This window comes from Canis lupus, chromosome 27, assembly GCF_003254725.2.
Source record: "Canis lupus dingo isolate Sandy chromosome 27, ASM325472v2, whole genome shotgun sequence".
NCBI lineage: Eukaryota > Metazoa > Chordata > Mammalia > Carnivora > Canidae > Canis > Canis lupus.
The window spans coordinates 5551346-5566590 of record NC_064269.1 but is presented as its reverse complement, the minus strand read 5'-3'; the positions used below and the strand labels follow the sequence as shown (position 1 = coordinate 5566590).

Below are 15245 nucleotides of genomic sequence, written 5' to 3'. Positions count from 1 at the left end.
TGGCGTGAGTAACCGCCCTCCCCGGGTCCCCTCGGACCTTACACATCCGCCGACGGCGAGGGTGACTGGACGGAGCCGCTTGTATTTAAAATGTTCTTTTTTTATTTGTCGTTTAAAAACAAACTTGGAAGAAGCAAAATCCAAAACTTGCCCTTTGCCTCTTGCAACATAAATTATGTACAGTTCAGAATGATCGCCGATACAAAACATGCCAAGGACAGGGCGCTGGGGGTGGAGGGAGAGAGGGCGCTTTAAAAAAGGGAATCATTTCATCCGTTGTTACGAAGGACCAACCTTGCTGTACAGGATACACACAACACAAAATAAAGTCTTCACGGGATTCACACTTGTCAGCGATTTATTTTTTAAAAAGGGGGGAGGGTCCTGGAGGTGAGGGGAGAAGACTGTAAAAGGGAAAAACTGAAAATTGAATATGTGCAAGTGTAAACCAACCCAAAATACAAACACGGGGGGAGGGGGGCGGGCGGGGAGGAGGAGGGAATTCAGATGCAATTATACAGGCGGGGTACTTTAAAAAAAAAAAAAAAAACCAACAACCAAAATTCCAACCTTGTAGCTTGGGTCTGAGTTAGTTTATATAAAAATTAAAAACTGTATAAGGTTTCTTCACTAAATTCTACAGGACTATCGGATACCTAGCATATGCTTACAAAGTCTGCCCCATCCCCTTTTCCCAATCCCAGGGCCCAAGCCCCAACCAGAGCCTGGCTCACAGGAGCCAATCTCCCCCTCCCTGTAGCCTAGACCTTTTGCTCTTGGAAAAGGAATATCCAATGGCTTTGGGGACAGCAGCCCAGTCTCCCACTGTCTGATTTAATGACAGCGGTTTCTGTGGGGGTGGGGGGGTGTTATTCTCTTAAACATTTGCAGCTTGAAACAGTTGAGGAAGCAGCTTAAAAAAAAAAATCTCCCTACCCCCATCAATCCGCAACCCCCCAAATTCAAAAACAAAACAAAACAAAAAACCTAAAATCACAACAGCGACCTTGCTCCCCCTCCAGCAGGCCCGCCCATCCACCGCCACCAAGCCCACCCCTACACTCCAGACATTTGATTCTTGAAAATATTAATTACAAAATGCCCTTTGCCCACAGCCCCTAGGAGAGAACTGCATATAAGCTTCATCTTCATCCCCACGCTCCCTACTAGAGAGGGGTCTGGGGCCTCACCCACCCCCGACCTACCCCTACCCCCCCAGGAAGAGGTTCAACTGCAGCACAAGCTTGGGCAGAAAGGGGAAGGAAAGGGAGGCAGGGAACCCATCACCCTCTGGCTCCCCCTGGGGCCAGCTCACTTTTGTGCGTTATAACATAGTCCAACTATACAACGGGGGTGAGAATTGCCCAGCCTCTATACCCCCACCTTACAGCAGTCATAGCCAGGGGGTGGGGAGGAGGGGGTGAGGAAAAGGGCGGTAGGTTGGGTAATGGAGGGGGCCCCCCCACAAGGGGAGCTCCATGTGTCCGCCCCACACCCCCCTACCATTTATAAACTGGTTTTGTAAAAAGAAAATAGATATATTTATATAGAATATATAAAGCACAAAAATTAGTAGTTTTACATTTGCTCTCCCCGGGGGTGGGGGGAGAGGGGAGGGTTCTCACCTCCAGCCGGCTCCCCCATTCCCCACAAGACTATGTACAATCCCATGTATAAATAGATAAATACCCCCCACCCTCCCCGCGCTGACACTAAGCTCCCCACCCCCACATCACCACCCCTTCCCACCAGACCAGCAGCAGTTTGGTGACTGAGGGAAAGTGGGAGCTCCGGGCCACACCCTGCCTCACTGGGTATGGGCATGCCACTCAGGGATAGCCCTCACCCTACCACCCACCCACCCCATCCAGGGGCTGGAGGGCAAATGGGCTCATGATGGGGTTGGGAAAACAGGAGGGAGATATCCTGGTCCTAGGTTTAGCACACCCCTCCTGCCCCCATGTCCAGATGGAGAAGGAAGTTCTAGAGCAACTAGGGGCCAGTTATCCCCAATCTTCATCATCATTAGCCTCAACCACCATCCCATGCCCATAATTAAAAACAAAGATGGATTTTTTGTTGTTGTTTTTCTTCCTCTTCCTACCCCCCTTCCACCCACTCAGAAGAGGGCAGTGAGGCGGAAGAGAGGGTCGGGGCAGTAGGGGGCTTGGAGAGGGTCTCACATTTCAAAACAGCAAAAAATCCAACACTTAAATGAGGTAGGTGTGGGTGCGGGGTCTCCTTGCCCGGCTTGCCTGGCTTGCCCTCCTGGGCAGCTGGGCGCCTCTTTCCCGTTCATGTTGCATTTGTCAGAGTGGAAACAAGGAAACACAACCCATAGAGAGACAGAAACACAGAGGAAAAGAGGGAGACAGAGACAGATTGAGAGGGAAGGGATGGGAGTGAGGGTGGGGGCAGGACCCGGCAGGCAGGGCCAGGTGTGGGACCCGGCCTTTGGGATTGTCAAGCTTAGTCAAGTCTCTTTGCAGCCTTGAGTTGGGCCGGAGAGGTCGGTGGGAGCAGCAGGGCTTGTGAGGCCCGGCCACACATCCTCCTCCCCCCTCCCTGCTGCCTCCCAGTTGCTTCTGGGTAGTTCCCGGCCCATATCCCCCTCAAACCTGAGATGCCCAATGGCTGCTTCTGTCTGGCCCCTCCTGGAGCTGGGGGCAGATATGCCAGCCTGGGGGCCGGTGGCGGGGAAGAGGGTTGTCCCTGGTGCCCAGGGTGGGCTTGGCCTAGGGCCCTCTGCCCCAGCCTCCTGCTCCAGGGGCTCCGGTCAGCCGGCAGCCCCAGCCCTGGGTCCTGGCTCTGGCTGCTACCTCTCTTCCCCCTCATCCCTTTCAGGGAAGAGGTTGGGGGTGGGGGGACTCCCCTGCCTGGTAGCCTCTAAGCTTCTTAGTTCATCCATTTCCGACAGTTCCAGGCTCCACAGTGGCAGGGAATCTTGTGCTGATCGTCCTCAAAGTCAAACTGATAGTCATAGGTCAGCTGGAAAGAGAAGAGGGTAGAATCGATGCCAGCCCCACAGAGGGAGTGGGGGGAGGCCAGAGATCTCCTCTGACGGCAGTGGCCTTGGAACTTGGCTCTGGGGAATAGCAAAGAGGGGGCTGCTTTGTCACCCACATAGGACACTTCCTCACCTCCTCTCCTTTGGGGATTCGCCGGCTGGAGATGATGATGATTTTATCCTCCTTGTCAAATGTCACAACTTCCGCCACACAGTTAGGGGCACAGGAATGGTTAATGTACCTAAGCAGCGGGCCAGAATTGAGGATGCCAGGCAACTGAGTCGGGATGGTTTTGGTTCCTTCTTGGCCCACCCCGAACGTCACCCCCAGCGACCCCTGAATTCCTCCTTTCTCATTCCTCTCTCACCTGGCAGGGCCTCCGGTCAACGTAGCATCAATTACATGTTCGTTGTTTATTCGGAACATGTAGATGCCGCGATTCTAGAAGGGAAGAAGTAGCAGAAGTGGGAAGGGTATCAGGGCATGGCAGCAGTGCTGGTGGGGGGGATCCCGTAGCGGACTCGGGCCATGGGCTTGTCTTCATTTCTTATTCTGCCTTTATCCCATCTCTCCCCTCCCCTCCCACAGCTTTCCACCTGCTCCCCTGATCCCATTCTGCCCCTTGGTCCTCGAAGGAGCACGGACCACGAGCCAAGACAGCCCCTCTGCCAGCCCTTACCTGCTCCTCATAGATTTTCTCCCGCCGGTTGGCCACCTCATTGCGAATGATGGTGCCAATATATTCGATGACCATTGTGTGCTTTTCTAGGTCCTTGGCGGCATAGAGCCCCAGGCCCTGGATACGGGAGCGAGCCAGGTACACGTTGTTCTTCCACTCAGTGCGCAGGCGCCGGTACTGTGATGACTTGGAGTGCACAAACTGCTTACTGTATGGGGTGTTGGTCTCGCCTGTGAAGGTGCTCTGATATGCCTTGGACATGCTGGTGCTGTTCAGGGTGTGAGGCCTGGGAGGTGACACAGGCCATGACAAGACAGCTCTCCCTCAGACCAGGCACACACCACCCGCCTCCTCCCTGGGATGTGCAACATGCCAGTTAGGGGCATGTGCTATCTTGGAAATGGGAGTGGAGGCATGTGGGTCTTGGCTTTGATGAGACAGCCACTGATTGTGGGGACCCTTCCAACACCCTGAGTGGCACAGAGAGCCAGGATGGGAGATGAGGGGGCACCAATTCCCGTACACTGAGCCCACTCTCCCATCTCCCTGCCTTATACCACCCTCCTACCGAGCATTACACAAGGCCACACTCTTCTGGGGGTCTTCCCCAAGCAGCCCAGGCCTGGCATTTAAGCTCATGATTTGCTCAAACATCTGATTTCTACCTCCTGCACATACCAGAAGCCCTGAAATTGGGGGCCGTGTCTACCACACTGGGCTGGATTTGAATTAAAAGTGGCTCTGAATTCATAGCCGAAAGGTGGTATCCTTTCCTTTCTTCAGACTGTCCCCTTCTCTGACATATAACGTTGGGCTCAGTGCAGGGGAATGACTGCTGCCTGGCACGATGCCTTTTCACCACCCTAGGGCACCAGCCAAAATCCTGCCCGTCCCAGAGCAGTGGTTTTCAAACGTTTTTGATTCTTTTTTATTTAGTAGAGATCTTTTTTTTCTTTAATAAAATGTTACTGGCATTCCAATACATGAAGTAGATGTTAAGAGGATGCCTCCGGTTGAATCCAATTTGGGGAAGGGGGAGTTCTGCACGGGGAGGGCCAAGTTCTGCTTATTCAGTTTATGTGTTCCAGGACTTTCTGAAACACACACAGTTTGAAAACCACTGTTGTAGAGCATCAAGGACTAGGAATGACTGGGGTAGTAGAGCCTGACGCTCCACGACAGCCCAAGAGGCAACAAGAGGCCTTCGAGAAAACCCTGCTATAAGGATTGTGCCTCCCTCTACCCAGGGACCAAAGTCAGGCTACTGTGGCACACAGAAAGAGCAGTGCACCACGAGTTGAGAGGTAAAGTTCTGGTCCCAGCTGTGTGACCTTTGTCTAGTCACTTAACCTTTCTGGGTTGCAGTTTTCTCAGCTGTAAAATGGGGGTCATACCACCTGCCCTACCTACCTCATAAGGTTGTTGTGAGGATCAAATGAGATAATGGATGTGAAAACGCTTTGAAAAAAAAAGTATAAAGTGCTATACAAACGTAAGGTTTTATTATTTTTCTATTATATTTCTAATTATTTTTGACACCAACTCAGCCTGGGGAAGGGAAGGTGACCCTAGCCTTTATGGGGCGTCTCAGGTTTGGGAGAATCACAGGCCCCCTGGAAGCAAAATAAGAGAGGAAGGAGGTGACTGGCTCCCTTATCAACTTCATAAAATTTCACCACTGTCTACCCAGAACCTCCCCAGCAGCCATTCCCAGGGGGCCCAAGATGAGTCTGCCTCAGACCCCAGGTCAACCCAGGACACCTGAGCAGGGTGGAGGAAGAGGAAAGGGATAACCTAAGTGACACCTGCATCCCCTCTAATCAGGAGGCCTAGGGTGAACCCCTAGACCTTCATAATCGGCCGGAGGGCTCCTACCAACCCCCACTCCCGGATCCCACGGCCCCCATCCCACAAGCTCACCGTTTGTAGTGTGTGAGGATTTTAGGCTCCGATCGGGCACAACCAGTGGGATTGATCATGAGTGGCAGCTCCATCAGGGGGTGGCGTCCGTAGCGGAATAAATAGTTTTGACAGCTCTCCACTCCAGGCAGCTGTGGACACAGGTTGTGCTTGCCTTAGCCTGAGAGTTTCAGGGGCAGGAACCAGAGTTCCCGGTGCCCACGTGGCCCCCAGCACCCTCCTTACTGATTCAGCTATGCGCAGCACGGCGTGCACCGTCAGCCCGAAGAGCTCCTCGCCCTTCAGGTACTCGGGGAAGAGCCGCAGCATGTCGGCCTCTTTTCTCATGGCGGCCACAGGCTCGATGATGCGGTTCCACACAGCTAAGGAGCAAGGAAAGAGAGTAGCCCTCAGAGGCAACTTCTATTGCCTGACCTCAGCCTGACCCTGAGCCAGAGCCATGGTTGTTTTCTGGAGCCTGCCTACCTCCCGCCATGAGGCTGTGTGGTTCTTCAAGGCCCCGAGCTGGCCTCCCAGTCCCCTTTTCCCTCAATATGCCAGAAGGCTTCGTACCCTGTAGGGGCAGCAGAGAGCCCTCTAACAAGGAGACGGGTGACCCCAGGGCCCAGGAGACCCATCACAGGCCTCAGTGCCTGACCAAGAGCCGCAACAGGCATGCTTTGGAGTTGGGAAGATGTGGGTTCAGGTTCTAGTATCAGCCATGGGCCTTTATGCCAATACTCCAATCTCTCGAAGGCTCTTTTTCTATACGTGTACACTGGGCAAAACAAGAGTACTTACCTCACAGGGCTGCCACGGACAAAACAACCTATGTCAATCACTTACTTTAGTTTGTGGCACACAGTCCTTGCTCACTTATTTCTATCCTTAACGCTAAAACTCAGGGCAAAAGAATTTTGATGATGAAAAAAAAAAAAAAAGAATTTTGATGGGGGAAAAGCAACCGTAAGGAACTCATGGTTAGGAATAGGGTGAGTGATCCAGCTGACGCGGTCTCAGAATCGTATTCTTTAGTTCCACTGAGGATAGGAAAAGGAGCTAAAATACGTGAAGTAGACAAGCAAAGTATCTTCAATCACAAGGGAATTTAGGGTGACTAACAGAAGCTGAAATGCTTTCTCTGGGGATCTTTAAAAGAACCCCCACCTGCCCGAAGCCAGGGGAAGAAGATCCCTCACAAGGACCCTGTGGATCCCTTCCACTAACACATTAGCATTTTGAGGGCCCAGTGCTCACCCTGGGGGGAGGCATCCGTGAAGACCAGGTCCTCCAGGCCCTGCTCCATGACTTTGATGACGAACTCTGGCCTTCCGTTGTTCTCGCCGATGGAGCAGCGGTAGCAGCAGCGGCGGTTGTTGGTGCGGAGGCTCCAATAGATGCGCGTGGCCTCATAGCCAACGGGATAGAGGGCAGTGGCACTGTGGAAGTCAGCCATCTGATGAGGGAGCAGCTGTCCGATGGCGTGGAACACAAGGCCCCCCACGCGGAACATGTGTAGCCGCTCTCCCCGCTGGATGATGCTGGCGATTTGCTTCACCTCATCCCGCTCAATGTAGACCCGCCGGAAGACAGCAAAAGAGCTCAGCTCCTGTTCACAGGGCCCCTTGATCTTATGCATTGGACACAGCATGGTCTTGTCCTTGAAGAACATGCACTTGGCGCGGATGGCGCAGGCAAAATGGTAGACGTTGGGGCAACGCATTCGATTGCAGCTGCTGGTGGCGCCGGTGCGCTGGCACAGGGAGCACTTGGTGAGCAGCCCTCGGTGCAGGGCGACCTCAACGTTCATCAGCGCCCCACCCTGGGTCTCGTACACCTCTGTGGACCACAGGGCACAGTTGAGGTGCACCCACAGGTCCAGGTCCAGGTTCAGCAGGCGCGCCGGCCCATCAGTGGCCCCGTCACCCTCCTCATGACAGAAGCAGCAGCGCCGCATATCACGAGGCACCTTGTCGGGTCGCAGGGCTGTGCCGAGCTGTTCCATAAACTCCGCCACTTCCCGCTCGTCCTCCTGCCGCCCACTGCCCTTCTGGATGGTCAGCAGCAGCCGCAGCCGCTTCCAGCGCACCCCTTTCCACTTCTTGAGGCGAGGGGGCCGGGAATCTTCACCTTCTTCAGGGGGCCGGGCTCGAGGCTTGGGTCGGGCTGACTCAGGGGACGAGGCCAGTGGCAGAGGCGATGGGACTGGTGGCTCAGCTGAGGGTTCAGCCGGGAGTTCAACCAGGGGCTCAGCAGGGGGGCTGGCAGGAGAGGGTGCCAAGGGGGACGGGGGCGGGGAGGGTTCCTCAGGAGGTGGGGCCGAGAGCTGTCGCACATCCAGATTGGAGACGTTGTAGGTGTAGCTGTGTTGGGTGGGGGGCTCTGGGGCAGGGCTCTCCTAAGGGAGGGCATGTGCCCGGTATCGTTAGTGCCAGCTCCTCACTCCACTAGCCCGCCTCCCTCCTCTCATCCACATTCCACTCTCCCAGAAGCCCTCTGCCTTCTTGCCCTAGCGACACCCACCCTCTTTTCTCCCCCAGACCCACCTGTTTCAGGAGGCTCAGGATGTCTAGCTGGCTCTTGAGGGTATAGCCAGGCAACACTGCATCAAACTGTTTCAGCCAATCAGGGCCAGCTTCCGGGCTCTTGCCTCCCAGACCCTTTTCTTTCCCTCCTGCAGGAAGGAAGGGGTCAGAACCTCCCACCAGAATCACTCCCTGCAGGTCCCAAGGAGATTTCCTGCCAAACTCACCAGGGCCCTCAGCTTCCCCCTTCTTAGGCTCAATGCCTGCCCGGGCAGGGCTCTCTGGGAACAGCACCTCATAGGAGTTGGGGATCTTCATGCTTAGCAGCTCTGCCACTGCCACCATCACACCATTCAGGTTCTGCCAGGGCAGGGAAGGGGACGGGAGGACCATGTCGGCAGTGTGGAGCGGGCGCTGCCACCAGTGTGGTGGGGACAAGAACACCCAGAACCGCACTCCCCAAGCGGCCACTCAGTCCTGCCCTTTCACACATTTCTTTCACAGCACCTCTCCCAGACTGCTGTGGTCATTAGTGGGCGCTCCCCAAGAAGGGACCCATGCCCACCAAGTTTCAGACGGACACACACTATATTCACAACTCGGAGACTCATGATACACATTAGCAATTTACAGGATCTGAGGAGTCTTGTACTAAAGAAACTTGTTTTGTGGTTTCAACTGGGGTTTCCAATTTTCTGACCACAAAACCCTGTCAACATTAAAAAATAACAGAGTTCCACCAAACGTGACTGGGGACACGCTGTCTTGCAGCATGTCGCATTATGTGCACTCTCCTTATTTGCGGACTTGGGTCTATCACTTGACTGTGAGCCCCTTGAGGGCGGCGACCCCTCCTGCCTTATCTACCCTAATCCTGCAGCCTCCAGCCCAGGCGTTCACGCACAGTAGGCCCTAGTACACAGTTCTGAGCGACTGAATTTATCCACACAAGCTCCAGGGACTGCCTTCTGACCAGGGTCCCTTTGGCCTCCAAGGTACCCCCAGGACACACCTTGGCCGCAGCAGCAGAGACCGTCAGCATGACCGACACCTCACTTCCTTTGCCCTTTTCCCAAGTTGTGGCAGGCAGCTTTCCAGAGGTCTCCAGGTCCAGGGCCCCATAAGGTTTGGTATCTGGGAAGACTGAACGAGAGAGGGACCTGTGTAGGCTCCAGCTGCCTCTCTCCCCTGGGCCCTGACAACCCAGCCACACCAGGCTCCTGCTCAGAGCAGCCTCTACCTGGGATACTGGCCCGAGGAATTATGGGGATAACAGGGGAGAGAGCCCGGTCTTCCTGCTCCCACCGGCCTGAGCCCAGCTGAGGGAAACGAGGTGCCTCCTCCCCTAGGATGCTTTCGGGGGACGAAGCTGGCACAATGCTATCAGGAGAATCGCTGTCCTCGTCACTTTCCATCCTAGGGGCCAAAAAGAGACATTTGTTGGTACAGCCCTTCGGACTCCCTCTCCCGAATCTAGAAATTAGTAGATGTCATAGCCTTATCTGAAATCTGCCATTGGCCAAAAGAAAAAGTGAGGCACCCTGCCCCCCATCCCATTCTTTATCCCCATTTGCAGCCACCCCCACCTGACATCCTCAGTCTGATTGTGAGGGGGTGTAGGCAAGGCGGCCAGCAGGTCTAGACTCTTCACCTCTGAAGCATCTGAAGGGTAGGAAGGGAGAAGAAAAGTCAGGCTGGTGGCCAGAGCTGATGGGGCCTTCTCCCCCATATTTCAGGCCTAACTAGTGTAAGATCTAACTTAGCTCTCATGACTGCTGCCTGCCCACCCACCTACATACCAGTCTCGGGCAGGTGAGCTGTATTTATCGAGCCTTTCCTATGTGCCAGGCACTGGGCTTTGTTTATCAGCCTTTAACAACTCCAGCAGAGGAATATTATAAGACCTATTTACAGTAAGGAAATCGGGGCCCACACAAGTCGTTCATGTTACTTAGCCGTGCTAACAGCTAAATGAATATAGGAATTGGAGAATTCAAATCTAGATTTTAGTTCTATACCCACTAAAGCAAGGCTGCACCTCATAGACAAAGGCCTCATCAACACTCTTCCTGCCAACCGCCTCCTCGGTTGCGTGTGCTCTGGACTCCTTATTTCCAACAAATCAGCACTGAGAAGGCCCTTCCTTATTTCAGGTACATGGTCACGCGCACACACAGGACAACGTGCAATCATTCCTGTCTCAAACCCTACGAGAGGGCACACTGCCCCGGCCACCAAGTCCCACCGGAGAAGGAGAGGCCCACTCTGCTCCTGACTTACCCCTCAGCGTCCCTTCAGTATCCCGGGCAGAGGCAGCATCCTTGGGGTGCTCCCCCAGCTCTTCGGATGGAGTGACGCCATTCACCATCTTCTGCTGCACCGATGGGGGTGGGGTGGGGGGCAGCGACGAGGGTGGTGTCGGCGGGTTACTCAGGTTATTCTGGGGGTGGGGTGGGGTGTTGTGTGCAAGATGGCAGAGGGAGAATGACGTAATCTCCTGGCCCCGCACGACATCAGCGATTTCCTCTTTTCTCACTCCCACCTCCACCTCCCCAAGAACCTTGTCATCCCCCAAAGGTATTGCCGTTTTTCTGACCTTGGTAAGCAGCTGGGAATAGTAGTCAGGGCCAGTGGGCAGTGCCCCACTTCCAAAGGCCCCCCTCAGCTGGCACTGCCCGTTGACTGGGCAGCCACTGCCGAAGGGAGCAAAGAGGCTAAAATTGGCGGTGATGGTAGGCTCCGTTAGGGGCAGCAGGGACAGCTCCTAGGAGGGGCAAGACGACAAGGTTGGACACCTGCAGCGTGTACATCTCTGCCACTGCACAGCTGGGGGCCAGGGTGCCCCCTATCCTGGGATGGGACCAGGGGGCTGGCTCCTGGGGGTCACCTGTTTCAGCTGTTTCAGCAAGGCCTCGCTGGCCCTGACCCCGTCCTCCTTCCGCAGCTTCTTTCGGGAGCTCACCAACCTGTCGCTTGCCTTCTGTACCCGCTTGGGCTTCGGTGTCACAGGCTTCCTTGCTGCTGTATCCTAAGCCGGATAAACCCACAGTGAAGGCTACTGTCTTCCTCAGAGCCCTCACCTCTCCTGGGTGAACCAGACCTGCTCACGCTGCCCCGGGTTGCAGTCCCCACTCTATCTGCTCAATCTATCTAGAGCACTCACCTCCTTGTTGCTGGGGGTACCCTGTAGTTTCTGCTCCAGCCCAGCCAGCTTGCTGTCAATGTGCCCGTTGATCTCAGCTCGCAGCCCCTCGGGCCCCCGCCCAGTGCTGAGTTGCACATTCTTTGCCCGTAGAAGCTTCTGCAAGAGCAGATGCCCGGCCTCTGAACGGGGGCCTGCCAGCAGGAGGTGGTTGCTGGTACCTGGTGCCCCTATTGGCTCCCCGTTGGCCTCCCTCTTCACCGCCTGGGCTCCCAGGGCACATGGCTCTTCCCGAGGCTCCTGCTTGATGCTGAGATGGGGTGGCTCAGGCACTGCCTGCCCATTCACCTGCTCCAGATGCCCAGGTACCAGGCTGCTCTGCTCTGGCTTCTGGGCTTCTACTAGGCTGTCTGGAGGGTCCCAAGGTCCCAGCCCCTTGCCGAAGAACGTATCCGCAAGCTGGGCAGCAGCAGGTGAGACCCTCCCAGGAGGCAGCTCCAAGGATGGCCCCTGGGGTTTTGGGGTCCCTGGCTGGGTGGGAGGGAGCTGGGCCTCAGAAGGGAGCTGGGATGGGACCAGGGGGCTGGCTCCGGGGGGCTGTGAGGAAGGTCTCTTTGGCTCTTGGGGGCTGGATGGTGGAGGAGTGGGATGGACAGGGCCGAGGACCGGTCCTGTGGCTAAGGCTCCTTGTGGGGCGGGGAGCCGGGGTGGGCCCTGAGGTCGAAGCCCCACCCCTAGCTCCTGGAGGGGGCCTGTTTGGGATCCAGGGAAGCCCCCAAGTTGGGGCTGGCGGCCCAGGAGGCCCTGGAGGGGAGAGGGCTGGGCTCCGGGTTCCTGGTAGGGTGGGGCCTGGCGCACTGCCTGACTCTGCTGCAGTTGCCGCTGCATGAGGAGTGCCTGTAGCTGCTGCTGCTGCTGCGGGCTCAAGTGCCGCAACTGGGGGTTTTTGGCCAGGACTCCTTGGAGCTGCGCTCGAAGCTGACCCACTGTCGGCATGACTCCAGGCCCAGGCAGGCCCGGTCCAGACTGGGGGACAGATCCTGCTTTGGCAGGCTGCGGCCCGGCATTATTCTGCACCGGCCGCTCTAGTCCAAGGGGCTGTTGGGAGCCCAGAAGGTTCTGGGTCATGGTCCCAGGCTGCTCCCCTAAAGGAACAGAGGATTGGGCCAGCAGGTGGGGCATGGGTGAGGCCTCCGAGGATGAGCCGCTGCCTGCTTGCCCATGGCTTCCCACAGTGGCTGTGTGGAGCAAGTTAACTTGCTGCTGCTGTGGCCCCGGGAGCCTCAGAGGTGGCTGCAGCTGCGCAGAGCTGGGTTGTGGCTGGGTCTGCGGCTGGACAAGCAGGAGCTGTGAGTCCCCGGAGAGTGAGGGCTTCACCTCCCCAGGTTCAGTGGCTGCCGACTCAGGAACAGTCCCTAGGGCTAGCGGTGCCCCCTGATGTGTGGATGGCCCCTCCGTGGCCTCTGGAGGAAGAGCTGTCTCTACCATGCTCTGCTCCTTGCCTGTCAGCAGGACAGTGGTACCCAGGGCTCCAGGGCTAGAAAAGTGTTGTGAGGGCTTGGCGGGCATGCCGGGGCCAAGGGGCACCTGCTGCTGTGGCTGCTGCGGCTGCTGCTGCTGTGGAGACAGTAAAGTTCGACTCTGGTTCAAGAGGCCCATCTGCTGTTGCTGCTGTTGCTGCTGCTGCTGCTGCTGTTGCTGCTGCTGCTGAAATTGCTGCTGCTGCTGTTGCTGTAGTTGCTGCTGCTGCTGCTGAAACTGCTGCTGCTGCTGTAATTGCTGCTGTTGCAGTTGCTGCTGCTGTTGCTGTTGGAGCTGCTGCTGCTGTTGCTGTTGGAGTTGCTGCTGCTGCTGCTGTTGCTGTTGGAGCTGCTGCTGCTGCTGCTGCTGCTGCTGCTGGAGCTGCTGCTGCTGCAAGGCGGCCATGGGCTGAGTGCTGAGTTTGGGCTGCCCGCCGTGTGGCATCAGGCCCTGCTGCAGATGGGAAAGGCCTGCCATGGATCCCTGCTGTTGGTGCTGTTGCTGCTGTTGCTGCTGTTGCTGCTGCTGCTGCTGCTGGGCTGTGACCAGCCGGTGTCCCATGAGGCCCTGACCCTGCTGTGCCAGCTGGGGGGAACTCAGCACCCGGGACTGGGTCAGAAGCACCTGTCTGTGAGGACCCTGGGGGCCCAAGGCTCCAGGGTGTTGCTGCTGCTGCTGTTGCTGCAACACTGCTACCTGGGCAGGGCCCAGCATGCCCTGGGGCCCCTGGGGTGGTTGTGGGGACAGCTGTTGGACCAAGAGGCCCTGACGGCTGCTGGGAGGCAGAAGCCCCTGGGGTTTGGGACCCAGAGCCTGGTTTGCCTGTACACCCAGGCTCTGCTGCTGTTGCTGCTGGACTGCCACCTGTCCTAAGAGGTGCTGTTGCTGCTGCTGTTGCAGTTTCTGGGCTAGTTGCATGCGCTGCTGCTGGAGCTGCAGCTGCCTTTCCTGTAAAAGTCTTGAATCGGGTCCTAGGCCTCGAAGAGCCAGGTTGCCTGGGAAAAAGCCCCCTGAGGGGCCCCCCAAGGCCCCAGCTCCACCAGAGTGTTGCTGTTGCTGCTGTTGGGCCAGGGAGGTGTTGAGGAAAGGGCCACCAGGCTGTCCAGGGAGTGTCATGCCTCCTGGGGGCAGGCGAAGACCTGTAGCTTGCCCACCCGGAGGCCCCTGTGGTGGCTGCAGCCCATGGCCCGGGAGCAGCTGACCAGGGAGCTTGGTGAGTAGCCGGGGACTCTGGGAAGGGCTAAGGGCCAGCACAGCTGAGTGTTGCTGCTGCTGCTGTTGTTGCTGCTGCTGCTGCTGCTGCTGCTTATTCCGATACTCTGCCATGAGATTGGTGTGCTCCTTCTGCTGCTTCCGGACCTAGCACAGGAGAATTGGGAAGTCAGCCTGGAGCCAGCCCAACCGTGCCCTCCCTCTTGTTGGGCTCCTGGTTGCCAGGCTGAAGTCTGCTTTCCGTACCTGATCCAGCTGTTTCTGGATCTTGCTCTGCTGCTCCGTCACCAGCTTGAGCTTCTCGGCATCAGCCTCCGGGAACTCACGACCAGCCTTTTTGGCAGTGCGCTGCTTGGCGCACAGAGCCTTCCGAGACTTGCGGTGCACACCAATCTGCTCCTCTAGCACCTTCAGCTGCATCTGTAGGAGCTGTTGGGTATGAAACAGCCATTCCTCATACTGCCGCTGGTCAGCCTCATCTGAGAAAAGAAACAGGGTGTCGGGACCTGCCAAAGGGAGCTCGGAATCCCTCTTCCTCAACCATCTGCCCCCAGCCACTCCCTTGCACACTCCTCCCCATCCCTATACTCACTGATCACTCCCTGGGCAAAGGTGGGCGGGTTGGGACGAGGCTGGGAGGGGTCACCAGCACTCCGCTCCTGTGGTGAGAGAAACTTGCTGAAGGGTCATTGTTCCATAGCAGGCCCTAAGCGTGGCCTGACTGGAGAGGACACACGTTCCTAATCCCACCTGATCACTTACCTGGCCACTTCCAGCTGCCACATGGTTCTGCAGATCACTGCCGGGCCCCCCTGAGAGCCTCTGGGCTAGCAGGGACACTTGCTGCCTAGAGTCCGCCACAACAAAGGGGATGTGTAGGTCATGGAGAAAGTTGAAAGGCAGAGAGGTAGGACAAGTAGGGAGGGGGACAAGGAAGGAGAGGGGAAGGACTAGGAAAGGAAAAGAGCTGATCACCCCCCACCTCCCAAGTCTTACCTGTTCATACCAGGTGCCACTCCAATGCTGCCCTGAGCCATCACCTTCTTGATGCCTTTCAAAGCCACCATCTTGGCCTTTGCAATGGGATCAATGATATCTTCTGCCGCAAATTTGTCCAGATCTGGAGAGGGGAGAGCCGGGTAAGCTGGACATTGGAGTCAATAATCCCCTCTATGTCTGCTGTGCCTTCCAACACCCAACACCTTGGCCTCCGCTGAACCAAGTAGGACAACGGAATGGCAAAATAAGGGTAGAAAGAC

At 56.5% G+C, this 15245-nt stretch overlaps 1 protein-coding gene across 10 annotated transcripts in view; it reads right to left on the bottom strand.

The window, feature by feature from the left end:
- Positions 1 to 79: 79 nt before the first annotated feature.
- The window catches only part of KMT2D (lysine methyltransferase 2D), a 41721-nt gene continuing 26555 nt past the window's right edge, over positions 80 to 15245 (bottom strand). For 5 of the 10 annotated variants that reach the window (XM_049102848.1, XM_049102852.1, XM_049102850.1 and 2 more), the window contains exons 36-56: positions 14983 to 15106; positions 14749 to 14833; positions 14579 to 14645; positions 14233 to 14465; positions 11275 to 14133; positions 10999 to 11139; positions 10708 to 10875; positions 10392 to 10551; positions 9698 to 9773; positions 9352 to 9527; positions 9124 to 9254; positions 8339 to 8471; positions 8133 to 8260; positions 6844 to 7984; positions 5833 to 5969; positions 5608 to 5738; positions 5098 to 5145; positions 3688 to 3973; positions 3376 to 3449; positions 3141 to 3249; positions 80 to 2988 (exon numbers count right to left, since the gene is read on the bottom strand). In XM_049102848.1, the coding sequence (XP_048958805.1) occupies positions 2896 to 2988; positions 3141 to 3249; positions 3376 to 3449; positions 3688 to 3973; positions 5098 to 5145; positions 5608 to 5738; positions 5833 to 5969; positions 6844 to 7984; positions 8133 to 8260; positions 8339 to 8471; positions 9124 to 9254; positions 9352 to 9527; positions 9698 to 9773; positions 10392 to 10551; positions 10708 to 10875; positions 10999 to 11139; positions 11275 to 14133; positions 14233 to 14465; positions 14579 to 14645; positions 14749 to 14833; positions 14983 to 15106 (6500 nt within the window). In that variant the 3' untranslated portion in view covers positions 80 to 2895. The remainder of the gene's footprint in view (positions 2989 to 3140; positions 3250 to 3375; positions 3450 to 3687; positions 3974 to 5097; positions 5146 to 5607; positions 5739 to 5832; positions 5970 to 6843; positions 7985 to 8132; positions 8261 to 8338; positions 8472 to 9123; positions 9255 to 9351; positions 9528 to 9697; positions 9774 to 10391; positions 10552 to 10707; positions 10876 to 10998; positions 11140 to 11274; positions 14134 to 14232; positions 14466 to 14578; positions 14646 to 14748; positions 14834 to 14982; positions 15107 to 15245) is intronic. The other 5 variants (XM_049102853.1, XM_025477483.3, XM_049102854.1 and 2 more) reach the window with 3 other exon arrangements.